At 38.8% G+C, this 21,982-nt stretch overlaps 1 protein-coding gene and 1 pseudogene across 1 annotated transcript; one reads left to right on the forward strand and one right to left on the reverse strand.

The window, feature by feature from the left end:
- Window positions 1-1,035: 1,035 nt before the first annotated feature.
- On the reverse strand, window positions 1,036-21,123 carry LOC138425085 (placental prolactin-related protein 3-like). The gene is made up of 5 exons (XM_070289415.1): window positions 21,069-21,123; window positions 11,982-12,163; window positions 9,660-9,767; window positions 1,859-2,038; window positions 1,036-1,230 (listed from the first exon to the last, which is right to left on the reverse strand). Exons 1-5 carry the CDS (start codon window positions 21,121-21,123, stop codon window positions 1,036-1,038), a joined length of 720 nt encoding a protein of 239 aa, XP_070145516.1.
- LOC138426082 (U6 spliceosomal RNA) lies at window positions 14,866-14,961 on the forward strand (annotated as a pseudogene).
- Window positions 21,124-21,982: the final 859 nt, after the last annotated feature.

Here is a 21,982-nt window from a genome sequence, read left to right on the forward strand (position 1 = left end):
AGAATCCTGAAAATTCAGCCTTTCTGATAGCATGAGCAGAACCATGAACAACTGTCTAATTCGTTGCTTCTAATAACATGACCCAGAATAACTGGCTGTGATTCTTAAGTAATCTCTTAATGATCTTCTTTCTAATGCCAGCTTCTGTTATTTGTGACTGATTTTTTTGTGGTTTATTTATTTATTCTTTACAATATTGTATTGGTTTTGCCATACGTCAACATTAATCTGCCACAGGTATACATGTGTTCCCCATCCTGAAGCCCCCTCCCTCCTCCCTCTCCATACCATCCCTCTGAGTCGTCTCAGTGCACCAGCCCCAAGCATCCAATATCATGCATCAAATCTGGACTCATGATTCATTTCTAATTGTATTTTTTATTTTTTTATATTTGAAACAAGGTTTTATTTTTTTCATATTTTATTTATTAATATTATTATTATTATTTTTTACTTTACAATATTGTATTGGTTTTGCCATACATCAACATAAATCTGCCATGGGTGTACATGTGTTTCCAATCCTGAACCCCCTTCCCTCCTCCCTCCCCATACCATCTCTCTGGGTCGTCCCAGTGCACCAGCCCTAAGCATCCTGTATCCTGCATCGAACCTAGACTGGCGATTCATTTCTTATATGATATTATACATGTTTCAATGCCATTCTCCCAAATCACCCCACCCTCTCCCTCTCCCACAGAGTCCAAAAGACTGTTCTATACATCTGTGTCTCTTTTGCTGTCTCGCATAATGGGTTATCGTTACCATCTTTCTAAATTCCATATATATGCGTTAATAGGAGCTTCATTCTCTCAATTGTAGGGTAAATTTTCTTTTAATTTTCTATTTAATGAAAATAAGAAATGTTGACAAATTGCCCTTTTAGAGTTTGACATGTATACAGAGCCTGTGTTTATTTTTGTAAGAGGAGATCCATTTCACAGAACATGCATTAAAAAGCTGCAAATTTCAAATAAGTTTGCTATGGGATAGATCATTATGACCATTCCAGACCTGGATGGCATGGATGTGGGTTTAGCATATGATGCCGCTCTGTCGGCATGCCATGAGCTTGGTGTAAATGTTAATTTCAAGTGAATCCCTGAGCAGGCAGTCGAACAGGTTATAAAATTCAGAATGACGCACATCTTCATCGCTGGACATCAGGGATGGGAGTCCTGACCAGTAAATATGAGCCTTCAACATCTTCTGCATTGCTGGAATAATCATCTGAATATCCAAAAGATAAGACTTCTTATGTGTTTTATTAGGATTTGCCTATCTTTGTTCCTTCTAATTATCAAATTAAGATTTGGGGATGACATATGAATATAAAACTATCTAGATATGGATTTTGGACCAGCCTATGAGAAAACTATTAGTAATCTAAAAAGTAGAAACATAACTCAAGTTTAGTTTTAACTTCTCTTTTCTTTCTTCCCACTCTCATCCTTCTGATTTGAGGAAAACAGAGAAAGAAGAGAGTTGGAACTTCAATAGCATACGTCCTGGGTTACTTTGAAGAAAATGCTGATCTTGGAAATTCTGTTCTCTAGCTCTCTTACTCTTGAAAATATTTCAACCACCAGTGCCCAGGAAGAGGCAAGCTTTTGGTGGAATTGTGTGCAATGCAGGGAAGGCTGCACATGTCAAAAATTACAGTGAAATTCTGATTCCTTTACAGTAGAGTATATCACTATGAATGACTAGGCTCCTGCTTTATGTAGTAGCAGTCTAGTATATAGAAGTCATGAATCTTTTTCTTACAAAATGAGGTATTTCCAAACTCCTTACGCATTACAGAGGTCACCCCTTTTATTCACGAACAAAGCAAGAAAGCCCGCTGCAGGATGCTTACCTGGCAGAAATGCCTCTCCATGAATGCTTGAAGTGCTTCTACTTTTTTCACATACTTTCTGGCATTTGATAGGATAGTATCTGAGACTTCTTTCATACTCTGCAGGTCCGTGACAAGATGATTCAGAGGACTATGCCAGGAGTACAGTAACATGAGTATCCACTTACTAAGGTCTTCATTCTAAGCAACCAGAAGAAACAGTCTCATTAAAATGATCATAATTCAGTGGTTTTGGTAACAGGTGATCTTTGCTCAGAGTAGCTGACCTAAAAAGCTTTTGGTTATTCCTATGTGTATGCAGAGATTTTAGAGGGTAGTGAAAGTTGGAAAAGTATAAAATGTAAGCTATTTGTTCACACTTTGCTGAATTATTAAGAATCTAGTTTACTTTAGGAAGTAATTCTTCTGATGCATTCTAACTTATAACATGAAGAATTTTCTTTTTTCCCCTGAAATTCTACCACCACTCAGTGAGTCCTTTTATGTTGCGTACTTTCATGAAGAAATCTAAGTATTTACTGCAAGTCAGTATGTGCCGGCAGTGCCTGACCCAGGAAAGAGGGATCCCATGTGTGCCCAAATCATTGTCACCCAAATGAGTCCTTTGTATTGATTTTTGATCTTAATTGTTTTATGATATTACAACAAAGAGACAAGGAAGAAGACATGACATTCCTAAACAGGCTTCTCTCCTCAGCTGATCCCAACACCAGCCCCCTGCTGATATCAGAAGAGTGTTTTGTTGACATGTGTCCAGGCAGAAAATGGCACAGCGTTGTTTTTAGTAACAGCATCAGTGGGATTCACAATGGAGGGTTCTCCCATCTAGTTCACTACTACTAGCAGAATTCAGCACGAAAATCCCAGGGACTGAAGATCTCTAGTTAGTATGCTTGATTTCTTTACAGCCATGAACTGTTTTACTGGTAAAAACAGAGAACTGAATAGATTTAATACAGTAATGCACATAAAGTGCTCAGTAAAATGTATGGCCATGTAGTAACTCTCAATAAACTTTAAATTTAAGCTTATTGAACAATCTCTCCTCTTTTTTTTTTTTTCTCTTTGACTTTTTCCTTTACTTGACCATCCTCTTTATTAATGAACTTAACAGAGGAAAATAATGCTGGTATCATTAAGAAGGTTGTAGAGAGAGAAGATAGTATTTTAAGGGGGGATGCATGTGAAAATATTTTAAATAATGTTAGGATGAAGGATAATACAGGAAATCAGAAAGAAGAGATCATAATGGTGAAAATTTGGAGCTTGCATAAATGATTGAGGCTTGATATGTAAACTTTGTTGTCCACAGAACAGAGGCAATTGTTGAGGCCATGCGAAGCAAGGCAATGTTTTATAAGCCATTATGTGGGAGACTTACAAATTAAGAATAATAGGTGGCGGTCCTAAGATGGTGGAGGAATAGGACGGGAAGACCACTTTCTCCCTCACAAATTCCTCAAAAGAACATTTCAACGCTGAGCAAACTCCACAAAACAACTTCTGTAGGCTGGCAGAGGACATCAGGCAACCAGAAAAGCAGACCATTGTCTTCAAAAACAGTGAACCTCTCTGAGTGTCCCTCAATGTGGAGAAAATTTTCATCTTTAACCTAGATGTTTTATCATTGGTGCTGTATAGATGGAGAAGTCTAGAGGCTACTGTAAAAATAAAACTGAAAACCAGAAGCAGGAGGCTTAATTCCAAAGCCTGAAAACATCAGAGAACTCCTGAATTCAGGGAACATTAAGCAATAGGAGCTCATCAAATGCATCCATACCTACACGGAAACCAAGCTCCACCCAAGGGCCAACAAGTTCCAAAACAAGACATACCATGCAAATTCTCCAGCAACACAGGAACACACCCCTGAGCTTCAATATACAGGCAGCTCAAAGTTACTCCAAAACCTTTGACGTCTCATAACCCATTACTGGTCATTCCACTGCACTCCAGAGAGAAGAAACCCAGCTCCATCCACCAGAACTTCAACACAAGCCTCCCTAACCAGGGAACCTAGACAAGCCACTGATACAACCCCACCCACAGTGAGGAAGCTCCATAATAAAGAGAACTCCACAAATTCCCAGAATATAAAAAGGCCACCCCAAACGCAGCAATATAATCAAGATGAAGAGACAGAGGAATACCCAGCAGGTTAAGGAACAGGAGAGTTGCCCACCAAACCAAACAAAAGAGGAAGAGGTAGCGAATCTACCTGAGAAAGAATTCCGAATATTGAGAGTGAAAATGATCCAAAATCTTGAAATCAAAATGGAATCACAGATAAGTAGCCCAGAGACAAGGATTGAGAAGATGCAAGAAAGGTTTAACAAGGACCTAGAAGAAATAAAAAAGAGTCAATATATAATGAACAACGCAATAAATGAGATCAGAAACACTCTGGAGGCAACAAATAGCAGAATAATGGAGGCAGAAGATAGGATTCATGAAACAGAAGATAGAATGGTAGAAATAAATGAATCAGAGACGACAAAAAAAAAATGAATTAAAAGAAATGAGGACAATCTCAGAGACCTCCAGGATGATATGAAACGCTCCAACATTCGAATTATAGGAGTCCCGGAAGAAGAAGACAAAAAGAAAGACCATGAGAAAATTCTTGAGGAGATAATAGTTGAAAACTTCCCTAAAGTGGGGAAGGAAATAATCACCCAAGTCCAAGAAACACAGAGAGTTCCAAATAGGATAAACCCAAGGCAAAACACCCCAAGACACATATTAATCAAATTAACAAAGATCAAACACAAAGAACAAATATTAAAAGCAGCAAGGGAAAAACAACAAATAACACACAAGGGGATTCCCATAAGGATAACAGCTGATCTTTCAATAGAAACTCTTCAGGCCAGGAGGGAATGGCAAGACATACTTAAAGTGATAAAAGAAAATAACCTACAGCCCAGACTACTGTACCCAGCAAGGATCTCATTCAAATACGAAGGAGAAATCAAAAGCTTTACAGACAAGCAAAAGCTGAGAGAATTCAGCACCACCAACCCAGCTCTCCAACAAATGCTAAAGGATATTCTCTAGACAGGAAACATGAAAATGTTGTATAGACCCGAACCCAAAACAATAAAGTAAATGGTAACGGGATCATATTTATCAATAATTACCTTAAACGTAAATGGGTTGAACACCCCAACCAAAAGACAAAGACTGGCAGAATGGATACAAAAACAAGACCCCTCTATATGCTGCTTACAAGAGACCCACCTCAAAACAAGGGACACATACAGACTGAAAGTGAAGGGCTGGAAAAAGATATACCACGCAAATAGAGACCAAAAGAAAGCAGGAGTGGCAATACTCATATCCAATAAAATAGACTTTAAAACAAAGGCTGTGAAAAGAGACAAAGAAGGCCACTACATAATGATCAAAGGAACAATCCAAGAAGAAGATATAACAATTATAAATATATATGCACTCAATATAGGAGCACCGCAATATGTAAGACAAATGCTAACAAGTAGGAAAGGGGAAATCAACAATAACAATAAGAGTGGGAGACTTTAATATCCCACTCACAATATGGACAGATCAACTAAACAGAAAATCAACAAAGAAACACAAACTTTAAATGATGCATTAGACCAGTTAGACCTAATTGATATCTATAGGACATTTCACCCCCAAACAATGAATTTCACCTTTTTCTCAAGTGCTCATGGAACATTCTCCAGGATAGATCACATCCTGGGCCATAAATCTAAACTTGATAAATTCAAAAAAATCGAAATCATTCCAAGCATCTTTTCTGACCATAATGCATTAAGATTAGATCTCAATTACAGAAGAAAAACTATTAAAAATTCCAACATATGGAGGTTGAACAACACACTTCTGAATAACCAACAAATCACAGAAGAAATCAAAAAAGAAATCAAAATATGCATAGAAACGAATGAAAATGAAAACACAACAACCCAAAACCTGTGGGACACTATAAAAGCAGTGCTAAGAGGAAAGTTCACAGCAATACATGCATACCTCAAGAAATAAGAAAAAAGTCAGATAAGTAACCTAACTCTCCACCTAAAGCAACTAGAAAAGGAAGAATTGGAGAACCCCAGAGTTAGTAGAAGGAAAGAAATCTTAAAAATTAGGGCAGAAATAAGTGCAAAAGAAACAAAAGAGACCATAGCAAAAATCAACAAAGCCAAAAGCTGGTTCTTTGAAAGGATAAATAAAATTGACAAACCATTAGCCAGACTCATCAAGAAGCAAAGAGAGAAAAATCAAATCAATAAAATTAGAAATGAAAATGGAGAGATCACAACAGACAACAAAGACATACAAAGGATCATAAGAGACTACTATCAAAGTTGTATGCCAATAAAATGGACAACGTGGAAGAAATGGACAAATTCTTAGAAAAGTACAATTTTCCAAAACTGAACCAGGAAGAAATAGAAAATCTTAACAGACCCATCACAAGCACGGAAATTGAAACTATAATCAGAAATCTTCCAGCAAACAAAAGCCCAGGTCCAGACGGCTTCACAGCTGAATTCTACCAAAAATTTCGAGAAGAGCTAACACCTATCCTACTCAAACTCTTCCAGAAAATTGCAGAGGAAGGTAGACTTCCAAACTCATTCTATGAGGCCACCATCACCCTAATACCAAAACCTGACAAAGATACTACACAAAAAGAAAACTACAGGCCAATATCACTGATGAACATAGATGCAAAAATCCTCAACAAAATTCTAGCAATCAGAATCCAACAACACATTAAAAAGATCGTACACCATGACCAAGTGGGCTTTATCCCAAGGATGCAAGGATTCATCAATATCTGCAAATCAATCAATGTAATTCACCACAATAACAAATTGAAAAATAAAAGCCATATGATTATCTCAATAGATGCAGAGAAGGCCTTTGACAAAATTCAGCATCCATTTATGATAAAAACTCTCCAGAAATCAGGAATAGAAGGAACATACCTCAACATAATAAAAGCTATATATGACAAACTCACAGCAAACTTTATCCTCAATGGTGAAAAATTGAAAGCATTTCCCCTAAAGTCAGGAACAAGACAAGGGTGTCCACTTTCACCGCTACTATTCAACAGAGCTCTGGAAGTTTTGGCCACAGCAATCAGAGCAGAAAAAGAAATAAAAGGAATTCAATTTGGAAAAGAAGAAGTAAAACTCTCACTGTTTGCAGATGACATGATCCTCTACATAGAAAACCCTAAAGACTCCACCAGAAAATTACTAGAGCTCATCAATGAATATAGTAAAGTTGCAGGATATAAAATCAACACAAAGAAATCCCTTGCATTCCTATACACTAATGATGAGAGAGTAGAAAAAGAAATTAAGGAAACAATTCCATTCACCATTGCAACGAAAAGAATAAAATACTTAGGAATATATCTACCTAAAGAAACTAAAGACCTATACATAGAAAACTATAAAACACTGATGAAAGAAATCAAAGAGGACACTAATAAATGGAGAAATATACCATGTTCATGGATCGGAAGAATCAATATAGTGAAAATGAGTATACTACCCAAAGCAATTTACAAATTCAATGCAATCCCTATCAAGCTACCAGCCACATTTTTCACAGAACTAGAACAAATAATTTCAAGATTTGTATGGAAATACAAAAAACCTCGAATAGCCAAAGCAATCTTGAGAAAGAAGAATGGAACTGGAGGAATCAACTTGCCTGACTTCAGGCTCTACTACAAAGCCACAGTCATCAAGACAGTATGGTACTGGCACAAAGACAGAAATATAGATCAATGGAACAAAATAGAAAGCCGAGAGATAAATCCACACACATATGGACACCTTATCTTCAACAAAGGAGGCAAGAATATACAATGGAGTAAAGACAATCTCTTTAACAAGTGGTGCTGAGAAAACTGGTCAACCACTTTTAAAAGAATGAAACTAGATCACTTTCTAACACCGCACACAAAAATAAACTCAAAATGGATTAAAAATCTAAATGTAAGACCAGAAATGATAAAACTCCTAGAGGAGAACATAGGCAAAACACTCTCTGACATAAATCACAGCAGGATCCTCTATGATCCACCTCCCAGAATTCTGGAAATAAAAGCAAAAATAAACAAATGGGATCTAATTAAAATTAAAAGCTTCTGCACAACAAAGGAAAATATAAGCAAGGTGAAAAGACAGCCTTCTGAATGGGAGAAAATAATAGCAAATGAAGCAACTGACAAACAACTATTCTCAAAAATATACAAGCAACTTATGCAGCTCAATTCCAGAAAAATAAATGACCCAATCAAAAAATGGGCCAAAGAACTAAATAGACATTTCTCCAAAGAAGACATTAGGATGGCTAACAAACACATGAAAAGATGCTCAACATCACTCATTATTAGAGAAATGCAAATCAAAACCACAATGAGGTACCACTTCACACCAGTAAGAATGGCTGCGATCCAAAAATCTGCAAGCAATAAATGCTGGAGAGGGTGTGGAGAAAAGGGACCCCTCTTACACTGTTGGTGGGAATGCAAACTAGTACAGCCACTTTGGAGAACAGTGTGGAGATTCCTTAAAAAATTGCAAATAGAACTACTTTATGACCCAGCAATCCCACTGCTGGACATAGACACTGAGGAAACCAGAATTGAAAGAGACACATGTACCCCAATGTTCATCGCAGCACTGTTTATAATAGCCACGACATGGAAACAACCTAGATGTCCATCAGCAGATGAATGGATAAGAAAGCTGTGGTACATATACACAATGGAGTATAACTCAGCCGTTAAAAAGAATACATTGGAATCAGTTCTGATGAGATGGATGAAACTGGAGCCGATTATATAGAGTGAAGTAAGCCAGAAAGAAAAACACCAATACAGTATACTAACACATATATATGGAATTTAGAAAGATGGCAATGACGACCCTGTATGCAAGACAGGAAAAAATACACAGCTGTGTATAACGGACTTTTGGACTCAGAGGGAGAGGGAGAGGGTGGGATGATTTGGGAGAATGGCATTGTAACATGTATACTATCATGTAAGAATTGAATCTCCAGTCTATGTCCGATGCAGGATACAGCATGCTTGGGGCTGGTGCATGGTGATGACCCAGAGAGACGTTATGGGGAGGGAGATGGGAGGGGGGTTCATGTTTGGGAACGCATGTACACCCGTGGTGGATTCATGTCAATGTATGGCAAAACCAATACTATATTGTAAAGTAAAATAAAGTAAAAATAAAAATTAATTAAAAAAAAGAATAATAAGTGATAGAGGAGTCATTGAGAATGATGAATGAAGGAGGTCTCAGAGAAGTAGAAGCAGAATCAGGAGAGTCTTGAAAGGCAGATGTGGGGGCTCGGGTGGTGCAGTATAGGACTCCCACGTAGAACTCACTAGTAAGAGGGAGTACGCAAAACGAGTTTTTTTTCTTACATATTTATGAATTTTCAATCTTATATTTTATGCATGGAAGTTCCTATTCATTTCCTGTTTTCATACAGTATAATAACTTCAATCCTGTGTCTAATGCATTGGTTGAACTAAAGTTATCTGCATGGACAATTTATAGATCTGTTATTTATCTTGCTACTACAGATCTTTAGTCATCCCTTGATTTTACTCATCCTTCATCAACTGCATAATATAATTTCTCTTCAATTGCTTACAGACCTCCAACTTTTTCAGCATGTACATTTACCATAACCTCTAATAATCTGAAGCCTGGTAAACTACACACTGTCTCATTTGATCTGGTGAAAACCCAAGTGAAAGACTCACATTCATCTTTTCAGCTTCTTTTATTTCTTCAGGAGTTTTCAGGAAATTGGTATGGCAGCTATTGGTGGCACTGAAATAGTACAGTTTGCCCTTGGCATATTTTTGATCCTGAAAGTGATTAGGCAATTAGTTAAGGTTTTGGGGTATTAAATAGATGAACCCATTACCAGAACATTAACATGTTTGACAGTCATGTAATTTTTTTAATGGGAGGCATCACAAAATTTGAAAGTCATTCTTTTCCTATTTTTTCCATACATTGTCTCTGTAAAAATGATTTTACATCTAACTTTTCTAAGTTGAACCTTTTCCCTTCTCTATTTTATTATTATTATTATTTTATTTTTTAGTACTTGACTCAAATATAGTACTTTTGTACCAATACTTGGTGCTTACCAGGTGACAGTAGTGGTAAAGAACATTCCTGCCAATGCAGGACATATAAGAAGACTCAGGTTTGACCCTAGGTGAGGAGCATCCCTTACAAGAAGTACAGCAGCATACCCTAGTATTCTTGCCTGGCCAATTCTATGGACAGATGAGTCTGCTGGGCTACCATCAGTAGGGTTGCAAAGAGTTGGACACAACTGAAGTGACTTAGAATGTATGCATGCACCTATATTTAACCATTTAGTCTCTTGTTTACTGTGGGTTAGAGCCAATATATTCCCTTATAAGGTGTCCTTATAAGGTGTTTTACAGTTATAACTCTGACTTATCTCTGAATCTGCACACCAAAAAGCTTAGTGTTCATCCCAGGTGCAGAATACAATGTTGTTTATGGTGACAAAATGGTACGGCAGAAATACATGGTATAAAGTTACACGACATACTAAGCAATGAACTGAGAATAATAAGAGTAGAAAAATCTAGCTAACGCATTGATAGAGAAAAACTAATCTTTAGCGAATGTTATGAACATTTCAAGAGATTACTTGGAAGATTTGGGGGAAAAAATGGGCAATCAAAAGTCAGGATGAAACAAAAACCACTGAGTAAAAAGAACTATGTGAATTTAATAGAAACCTTTAGCACCACTTTTTTAGCTGTCTTCTCTACTGTGTGCTCCTTGATTGATCTAAAAGAATGAACATACAACTTTCAAATACCTTCCTCAAAGCGACTAACTGTTTCGAATTGTAAACTCCCCTTCTACTGTAGCTCTAAAGCTATTCACTGCAAATCTTAAAAGAATAATTTGTAGCATTAAAAAAGCTACCAGTATTCTTTTTTTCTGACCTGCATTCAGCTTTGTTTAACATGTTCCATCCACCAAGTTCACTGCAGAGCGGTTCTCATTTATTGGCTATTTACTCTGAGCCTGGAGAAGAAAGCCCAGAGAGACACTGAAGCGTCAGAAAATCGACATGCTTCCTTTTCCCCAGTCCCACCTAAAAGTGCTTTGTGTCAGGTAGTATTGTGGACTGAATGTGTGTTCTTCAAATTTGTGTGTTCTTCAAATTCATGTTTTTGAGCCCTCACTACCAAAGTACTGTGTTTTGAAAAGGGCTCCAACCTTTTGTTATCCCATGGACTGTGGCCCACCAGACTCCACTGTCCATGGGAGTTCTCAGGCAAGAATACTGGAGTGGACTGCTATTCCCTTCTCCAGGGGAATCTTCCAGATCCAGGGATAGAACGCAGGTCTCTTTCTCACATTGAGGGCAGATTTTTTACAATCTGAGCCACCAGTGAAGCCCATTAAGGTTAAATGAGCTCTTGGATGGAACACTGATCCAATAGGTTTAGTGTCTTCATGAAGCAAAACACCAGCATGTTCTCTCTGTGTCTCTGTGTCTTTTATTCTCTCTCTCTTCCCCACCCACCACCCTGTGTGAGGACACACCGAGAAGCCAGATGGGAAGAAAGAGTTCTTACCAGAACCTCACCTTGCTGGCACCCTGATCTGGGACTTCTAGCCCCCAGAACTGTTAGGAAATAAATTTCTGTTGTTTATTCCACTGAGTCTATTGTATTCTTTTAAGGCATTCTTGGCTGACAAATACAAAATAATTTATTTTGGAAATTTGCAAAAGAAAATGAATGAAAGGAAATTGAAAATGTTATTGCACTTCTTAAGAATCTTTGAGATTTCACAAAACAGATCCTTTATTCAGAATCCACATCTTATGAGCTGATGGCTTCTTTGACCTAGAGAGTATGTAATTTGAAGTTTGGCTAATGCAGCCTTCTTGTTGAAAGGACAGTATAGCCCAGTCACTTACTCCAGGTTCCATCTGGGAGCCTGGCAGGCTACAGTCCATGGGGTCACAAGAGTCAGACACGACTTAGCAACTAAATCACTACCACCACAGTACTTACAAACTCATTGAACATTATTCTGGAATGATTGAACATCCTGTAGGACAGCATGGTGGCATTGACAAAAAGATCTGAAAGGGATTCTGAGGTGATGTTAATCGCATCAGGACAGCAGGATGGGCATGGGTTGCCTTGGCACAGCAGCAGATTTGACATGACCAGCAGCAGCAGCAGGCAGGACCCTGTTTAAATAAAAACATGAGCCATTCTGAGATGATCTAGTCACCTGAGGTTATCAAATCCATCCTGTGGAGGGAAGCCTTCTCTTTCCCTGTTGCTTTGAGCAGGAGTTGGTGCATAGTACCTGGGGTGGGGAAGGAGTGCCTTCTGCGTAAATTAAGACGGATTATGATATTTGTGCAGATAGATGGCGAAGTAGGTTCAGTTCAGTTCAGTTCAGTTCAGTAGCTCAGTCATGTCGGACTCCTTTCGACCCCATGAGTCTCAGTACACCAGGCCTCCCTGTCCATCACCATCTCCTGGAGTTCACTCAGACTCACGTCCATTGAGTCCGTGATGCCATCCAGCCATCTCATCCTCGGTCGTCCTCTTCTCCTCCTGCCCCCAATCCCTCCCAGCATCAGAGTCTTTTCCAGTAAGTCAACTATTGCTCTCATAAGGACTTCTGTGCTCTGCAAACATTTGGAACTTGATTCTGAGCCAGAGTGTTTAAGCCATTTTTTAAAGACAGTTTAGTGTTGAGACTCTGCAGAGTCTGACAGGGAGGCCTTCTAGGAGTTTGTAATTTTTTCACTCTACATTGACTAATGCTTGAATTTTAGACACTGAAATAACAAGAAAAGTCCAGTTGATCTGTGTGGTTTACCATCATGCTGGGGTAAGAGTAAACACATGACTGACTGATCGCTACTATTGACTGAAAAGAGAATACTAAGAGAAAAAGGATACTGTACCTTGGATCTGCTCACTCACCTTAGTAACCACATGCATGTCCTTGATACTTTCCCAAAAGCTTTAGAACATCTTAAAATTTGTGTTTCACAGTAGCCTTGTGAGATAGTCTTAATCTCACTATGATCACCAAGTTATGTTAATGAAGATGTGATGACTTGAATAGGGCAAGTAATTTTTCCCAGGTCCCATTATTAGCAGATGCAGATGACTGGGCATCAGTACAGTCATCTGTTCACTTCCTGATGTCACATCACACATGCCTGTGGGCTCTCAGTGTGCATGTGTGTAACCAGGACCACAGCAGGAGCTGTGATGACTGTGATTAAAGAGAAAAATATTTTGTCTTTGACTGCAAAACAGCAGTGACCCTAGAACATTGGTTTATCCACTTGTTCTGCTCTGTATATAAAACACTCACTGTTACAGTCTCTGACAATTATCAGTGTGGGGGCCTGGTTCTCCTGGCTATCCTTTCTTCTAGGCACCTTGACAGCTCTTCTACTTTTATACATCTTTAATCTTCACGTTACATTTGTTTCTTCATGAAAATAGTGAATAAATTTCCAAATGGTAATACAAGAATATTACCCGGTCAGCACCCAAGACAATGTCATTGTCTCTCAAACAAGGCCTGCCCTTTCCTGACTATGACTTTTTAGGGACAAAATTTACCTGTCTGGTCGGGAGTACATCCTGACAACCCATGGGGCTTAGTTTCTGAACCATTTCCAAACATCTCCTCTTTGACAGCAGAACTAGACCTTCATGCTTCCGTGATGTATTGTAATATTTCAGAAATTATTCCTGGCCCTACCTTTGGCCAACAGAAGCATAAAATCATAGACTCTTGCAATTGTGATTTTAATATTCCTTTTCCTGTTCATCCATCAGGGTAAACAGAATTAATGACTGAAGTGAGCAAGAACTAAGTTTGGACAAGAGAACTCATAAATAGGGATTTTTGTCATCCTGAATGAGATTTGAATGTGATTCTTTTTTCAATTTATCAGAAAAATGGTGATATAAATAACGATAAGATATCAGCATTTGCTAGGTTTTCTCTGCTCTTAGTTTAAAGGGGCATGGTATCTAAGAATAAAATGGTTGTTTAAAATTAAGTGATAAAAATTAAAGAAGTGGTTCTTTTATTTTAGGAAGACATATAAAGGAAGACATATAAGTTGGAGAAAATTGAAACTATATCTTTCATCAACTAAAGAGCTTATTGTGACAGGCAAGGAGAATAATAGCTTGTATAACATAGACATATTTCTGTGCATTTATACATGACCAACCTAGAGAGCATATTCAAAAGCAGAGATATTACTTTGCTGACTAAGGTCCGTCTAGTCAAGGCTATGGGTTTTCCAGTAGACATGTATGGATGTGAGAGTTGGACTGTGAAGAAGGCTGAGCGCCGAAGAATTGATGCTTTTAAAATGTGGTGTTGGAGAAGACTCTTGAGAGTCCCTTGGACTGCAAGGAGATCCAACCAGTCCATTCTGTAGGAGATCAGCCCTGGGATTTCGTTGGAAAGAATGATGTTAAAGCTGAAACTCCAGTACTTTGGCCACCTCATGCGAAGAGTTGACTCACTGGAAAAGACTCTGATGCTGGGAGGGATTGGGGGCAGGAGGAGAAGGGGACGACTGAGGATGAGATGGCTGGATGGCATCACTGACTCAATGGATGTCAGTCTGAGTGAACTCCAGGAGTTGGTGATGGACAGGGAGGCCTGGCATGCTGCAGTTCATGGGGTCGCAGAGTTGGACACAACTGAGCGACTGAACTGAACTGATAGGTGTATTATGCCTAAGTATATGCTTAATTCCTTCATGGAACTTTGGACCTTATAAAATTTGATTTTATAAGAGGCGGTAAATATAGCAGAATACCCTAATTCCTAATGTAATTGATCATCTATTTGTAGGTGACTATGTGATTTTTTTTCTGTTAAATTGTTATTCCTGTGTTTGCTTTGGTAGTACATATATTAATAAATTGGAGATTAGCATGGCCCCTGCCCAAGGATGATGCACACATTTGTGAAGTCTTCCATATTTTTCTGTAACAGCTTTGAGGAGTGGGATGGGAAGGAAGGTGGCAAGGAGGTTCAAGAGCAGGGAACATAGGTTTACCTATGGCTGATTCCTCCTGGTGTGTGGCCGAAAGCAGTACAGTATTGTAAAGCAAGTCCCCTTCAATTAAACATTAATAAATTCAATTACTAAAACTGTTATTTGCGATTATATAACAGGTTCAGATATCCATTGTACGACTAAACAGAATCTGACTAGAAACTGATGGTGTCAATTATCATTGGTTAGTGATTCATTAACGTTACAGTTGTATGAGAAAAGTAAACTAACAAACACTATGGTCTTGATTCCGTGTCATAGCAAGCTATAATCCTTGTCTGCATTCGTTTTTAGGTGGTATCGTGCCCAAACTTTGAAACTGAGCCTGTTCCCAGAAGTGCACAGTTGTGAGTCGTGCCCAGGGTTTTTGTTCCTGATGCTGAAGGCTTCTGTTCACTGGTCACAAACGCCAAAATTTTCTCTGCTGACCTTTCTCTGGGTCTATCATGTGCATAAGTCTTTATATTTTGGTTTTCTAATTTGATTCTCTTATTCTTTTGATCAGACTACCAAGTCCCTTTACGATTTATTTTTCAGACCTTTTTGTGCTTTGATTTTTCTGATTCTCATTAGTGTATTTGCTTCCATGTCTACTTCTCTTGAGCATTTTCAGCATCTACATAATCCCTACCCTATTCTCTTACTGTCTGGATTTTGGCGTTTAGCATCAGCATATTTTTATGAATTCATTTTCTTTCTGGTGCAGTTTCTGATACACAGTTTAAGCTGGTTGGCTCACATCTGGCTTGTGTTGTCTCCAAAAAATTAGAGAACTCTACTTTCTTTCTAGGCAGTACTTCCCCTTGCTTTGATACCATTGCTAATTTTCTGTGATTTCACTTCCTACCTCATAAGCTTTGTCTTTCTCTATCTACTGTAACGTGAGTCCTATGTGCCTCTATATTGGCATTACTATTTTAAATAAATATCCACTAGTATAGGAGAGAATTAAAGGGAGTAAAATTGCAATAATATTAGTAACAATACTTTCCCCTCAAATATAATCCAGTAATGCTCCCAGTTTTAACTGACTTTCTATCCATGTATTATTGAGGTTCCCTACTCATTTTTCCATACTAAGTATTTCAATTTTGAAATAGAATATAGAAAACAGTGGAGAGGAAAATTCTGAAAATCACCTTGGATTTTAGATGCCTCAAGATTAAGTATGTAATTATTAGTTTGCTATAGTTAATAAGGCTATTCTGAGCACATATAGCTCAGTGTAGGGTGATAGCTATTGAATGAAGGATGTATACTGTGAACTGCAATCACCAAACAGGTGATTGGAGATAAAGAAAGCAATGCCAGGAAGACACAGGCTTCTGTTCTGGAAGGAAAAACTTACAGTGTCTCTCATCTACAGTCTACTCTTCAGATTTTTCAAAACACTTACTCTTCCTCTGCTTATTTAATAATTGGGTTGTTTGATTTCTTTCAATTAGGAGTTGCATGAGTTTCTTATGTATACTTGGATATGAAGCCCTTACCAAATATGTGATTTGCAAATATATTTTTTTCATTCCATAGGTTGTCATTTCATTTTATTGATGGCCTCTTTTGCTATGCTGAAAGTTTTGAGTTTGATGTGGTCTCACTAGTTTATTTTTGCAGTTCTTGCCTTTGCTTTTGATGACTGAGTTGTTTGAGATGCTTGTATTTTGGTAAGTAATCCTTTGTCAGTTGTTTTATTTGCTATTATCTTCTTCAATTCTTACCAAAAGACACAGACTGACTGAATGGATACATAAACAAGACACACACACACACACACACACACACACACACACACACATATATATATATATATGCTATCTATAAGAGATCCACTTCAGTCATACAGACACATACAGACTGAAAGTGAGAGGATGGAAAAAGATATTCCATTCAAATGGAAATCAAAAGATTGCTGGATTGGCAATTCTCATATCAGAAAAAATAGGCCTTAAAATCAAAACTATTATAAGAGATTAAGAAGGACACTGCCAAATGATCACGGGATCAGTCCAAGAAAAAGACATAACAATGTTAAATATTTATGGACCCTACATAAGAGCACCTCAATACATAAGGTAAACACTAACTGACAAAAAAGGAGAAATTGACTGTAACACAATAATAGTAGGGCATGATTACTCATCTAGAGCCAGACATCTTGGAAAATGAAGTGAAGTGGGCCTTAGAAAGCATCATTACAAACAAAGCTAGTGGAGGTGATGGAATTCCAGTTGAGCTGTTTCAAATCCTGAAAGATGATGCTGTGAAAGTGCTGCACTCAATATGCCAGCAAGTTTGGAAAACTCAGCAGTGGCCACAGGACTGGAAAAGGTCAGTTTTCATTCCAATTCCAAAGAAAGGCAATGCCAAAGAATGCTCAAGCTACCGTACAATTGCACTCATCTCACATGCTAGTAAAGTAATGCTCAAAATTCTCCAAGCCAGGCTTCAGCAATACGTGAACTGTGAACTCCCTGATGTTCAAGCTGGTTTTAGAAAAGGGAGAGGAACAAGAGATCAAATTGCCAACACCCGCTGGATCATGGAAAAAGCAAGAGAGTTCCAGAAAAACATCTATTTCTGCTTTATTGACTATGCCAAAGCCTTTGACTGTGTGGATCACAATAAACTGTGGGAAATTCTGAAAGAGATGGGAAAACCAGACCACCTAACCTGCCTCTTGAGAAATCTGTATGCAGTTCAGGAAGCAACAGTTAGAACTGCACGTGGAACAACAGACTGGTTTCAAATAGGAAAAGGAGTACATCAAGGCTATATATTGTCACCCTGCTTATTTAACTTATATGCAAAGTATATCATGAGAAATGCTGGGTTGGAAGAAACACAAGCTGGAATCAAGATTGGCGGGAGAAATATCAGTCACCTCAGATATGCAGATGACACCACCCTTATGGCAGAAAGTGAAGAGGAGCTAAAAAGCCTCTTGATGAAAGTGAAAGAGGAGAGCGAAAAAGTTGGCTTAAAGCTCAACATTCAGAAAACGAAGATCATGGCAACCGGTCCCATCACTTCATGGGAAATAGATGGGCAAACAGTGGAAACAGTGTCAGACTCTATTTTGGGGGGCTCCAAAATCATGGCAGATGGTGATTGCAGCCATGAAATTAAAAGACACTTACTCCTTGGAAGAAAAGTTATCACTAACCTAGACAGTATATTCAAAAGCAGAGACATTACTTTCCCGAATAAGGTCCGTCTAGTTAAGGCTATGGTTTTTCCTGTGGTCATGTACGGATGTGAGAGTTGGACTATGAAGAAGGCTGAGCGCCGAAGAATTGATGCTTTTGAACTGTGGTGTTGGAGAAGACTCTTGAGAGTCCCTTGGACTGCAAGGAGATCCAACCAATCCATTCTGAAGGAGATCAACCCTGGGATTTCTCTGGAAGGAATGATGCTGAAGCTGAATCTCCAGTTCTTTGGCCACCTCATGCGAAGAGTTGACTCATTGGAAAAGACTGATGCTGGGAGGGATTGGGAGCAGGAGGAGAAGGGGACAACCGAGGGTGAGATGGCTGGATGGCATCACGAACTCGATGGACGTGAATCTGAGTGAACTCTGGGAGATGGTGAAGTACAGGGAAGCCTGGCATGCTGCGATTCATGGGGTCACAAAGAGTTGGACACAACTGAGCGACTGGACTGAACTGAACTGATGTTAACACCGCACTTATTCCAATGGACAGATTAAGAAAACAGAAAATTAATAAAGAAACATAAGCCCAAAAGGAAATATTAGAGCAAACAGACCTAATTGATATCTTCAGCACATTCCATCCAAATGCAGAAGAATACTCTTTTCTCAAGTGCACACGGAACATTCTCCTCATCTTGGGTCACAAATCAAACCTCAGTACATTAAGGAAATTGAAATTATATCAAGAATTTTCTCTGACAACAACACTATGATACTGCTACTGCTACTGCTGCTAAGTCACTTCAGTCGTGTCTGACTATGTGCAGCCCCATAGACAGCAGCCCACCAGGCTCCTCTGGCCCTGGGATTCTCCAGGCAAGAACGCTGGAGTGGGTTGCCATTTCCTTCCCCAATGCATGAAAGTGAAAAGTGAAAGTGAAGTCATTCAGTCGTGTCTGTCTCTTGGCAACCCCATGGACTGCAGCCTACCAGGGTCCTCCATCCAAGGGATTTTCCAGGCAAGAGTACTATCATACTAGATATCAATGATAGGGGAAAAAAAAAACCCTATAAAGAATTCAAACACATGTTGATTAAAAAACACATTTCTAAATAATGAACAGATTACTATAGAAATAAGGGAAATCAAAGCAGTCCTAGAAACAAAGAACAGTGAAAACATGATGATCTAAAACCTATAGGATGCAACAAAAGCAGTTCTAAGAGGGAAGTTTTTAGTAATACAAATGCTACCTCAGGAAACACGTTGAATAGGCAACCTAACTTTACGTATCTTTAACTCTTTTAAAATTTCTCTGACCAATGTCTTAAAGGTTTTGCATCAAATCTTTCAACACCTTCCTAAGTTTATTTCTAAGTGTTTTAACTTTTTGTGATGCAATATTTAATGGAATTGTTTCCTTTATTCCACTTTGTGATAGTTTGTTGTTGATATGTAGCTAGGCAACTGAGTTTCATATATTGGAATATAGTAAACATAATGTATGCTACATCTTTAAAGAATAGACATTTTCCCACAAATAAGACATAAAAATGATCAAAAGGTATATGACAAGATGCTCAGCATCACTAATATACAAAGGAAATGCACATCAAAAGCACAAGAGATATCACGTCTTACTTGTTTGAATGTCTAGTACCAAAAATGTAAGAAATGACAAATGTTATTGAGGATGAGGAGAAAAAGGAGTGCTTATGCACTGTTGGTAGGTATGTATACTGGTGCAACTCTCATGGAAACACATTGTAGAGGTTATTCAAGAAATTTAAAAGAGAATGTTTATGTGATCCATTATCCTACTTCTGGATATATAGTCAAAGGAAATGAAATCATTGTCTCAAAGAGAGACCTGTATTCCCATGTTCATTGCAGCATTATTCAAGTAGCCTTGGTATAGGCACAACCTGAGTATCTTTCAACAGGTGAAAGGATTAAAACAATGTGAAGTGACATATATAGGTAAATATTATTTAGCCATTAGAATTAGAAAGAAATCCTTACATTTGTGGCAACATGAATGAAACTGGAGGACATTACATTAAGTAAATTTAGTCAGAGGAAGAGAAATACCATATGATCTCACTATAAGGAGTTTCAAAAAAAGAAAAAGAAAAGGAATCAGAGTAGAAAAATGATTGTCAAAAACTGGAGGGTAGGACAAATAGGGAGAGATTTTTAAAGGTTACATATTTTCATTTATAAAAAATTAATAAGGTGAGGATCTAAGTTTGAGCTTCATGATCTAATCATGAGATTGAAAGCTTTGGGAGTCATGGACATACAGGGAAACCTAGCGTACTGAAGTCACTGGGGTCACAAAGAGTGGAACATGACTGAAAGACTCACTGAACTGAAGAGAGTGGAACTTACCCGTGTTCTGCTCAAAAAGCAAACGTTAAGTGTGTGTGGTGATGGCAATGTTACTTAATAGAAAGGGAAACTCATTTCTAATATGTGCACAAATGGGGGTGGACAAGATGCCGGAGTGGTGGGTGGAAGTGGGGTTCACCTCTCTCCACGGTGCGTCAGGAACATCTAAAGATGCAGCAGTTCCCACAGAGACCAGGTGAGCACGGGAGGGACTCCCTGAGCACTGAGAAGGAATATCCAGATCCATACAGAACTTGGTAGGACAAAGGGATAAAAGAAAAAGGAGAAGGGGAAAGAAGGAGCAGAGCAAGTGGGACCAGCCTGCACCAGGGGGTGAGGGAGCTGAAGCACAGGGGAGAGATCCCCGCGTCCATGGCCGTCCACTGGGATGGGGGAGGCATTTGAAGCAGTTGGGGAGTGAACTCATTAATCTGGGACAGTCTGAACACAGTGAGAACCACATAGACAAGCCGTGCTGCAGCCTTTCATACCTTTGACAGAGTTGTAAATCCACTGGTGTCCACGGAAGCTGGGAGCTGGAGCCATGGGTTTGCAGAATGATCCCAGGGTGAGGACTCCTGTTGACTGTGGGGAGTCAGCCTGATGGAATGGGATGGAGGAAATCTGCTGCACGGGATGCTTCTTAAGGAAAGCCAGGAGGCCATAAAAGTAGGGTACTACTGCCTATGGAGTAGTGCTCTTTCTCCATGCTGGTACCTGTAGGTTGAGCAACAGAGAAAGTCTTCAGTGAGGGAGGTCCTTGAGTGCCGGATGCACTCAGCAATGGAGAATTTTGAATGTCTATATACCCTACCCTATTCTCTGTCTACATTTTGGGTTTAGCATCGTAATGTTTTTATGAACTTAACTTTCTTCTGGTAGAGTTTCTTGTTTACAAATTAAGCTAGTTCCTCACATCTGGCTCAATCTTTGTGTTTCAAGAAACTTTGAGAACCTTCCTCCTCTCAAGGCCATACTGCCCTTTACTTTACTACCATTGCTGACTTCCCATACTTTCACTTCTTGCCTAATATATTCTATGTCTTTCTCTATTCACTATAACTTTAGTAGGCAATGGCAACCCTCTCTTGCCTGGAAAATCCCATTGGTGGAGAAGATTGGTAGGCTGCAGTCCCTGAGGTCCCTGAGGGTCAGACACAACAGAGCGACTTCATTTTCACTTTCATGCATTGGAGAAGGAAATGGTAACCCACTCTAGTGTTCTTGCCTGGAGAATCCCATGGACTGGGGAGTCTAGTGGGCTGCCGTCTATGCGGTCAACAGAGTCGGACACGACTGAATAGACTTAGCAGCAGCAGCAGCAGCAGTCCCTGTGTTGATATTAATATTTGTAATAAATTATTAATGGATGCAGTAGAGAACCAAAAGGACTATAGTTACAACA

Source organism: Ovis canadensis, chromosome 20, assembly GCF_042477335.2.
Source record: "Ovis canadensis isolate MfBH-ARS-UI-01 breed Bighorn chromosome 20, ARS-UI_OviCan_v2, whole genome shotgun sequence".
Lineage (NCBI taxonomy): Eukaryota > Metazoa > Chordata > Mammalia > Artiodactyla > Bovidae > Ovis > Ovis canadensis.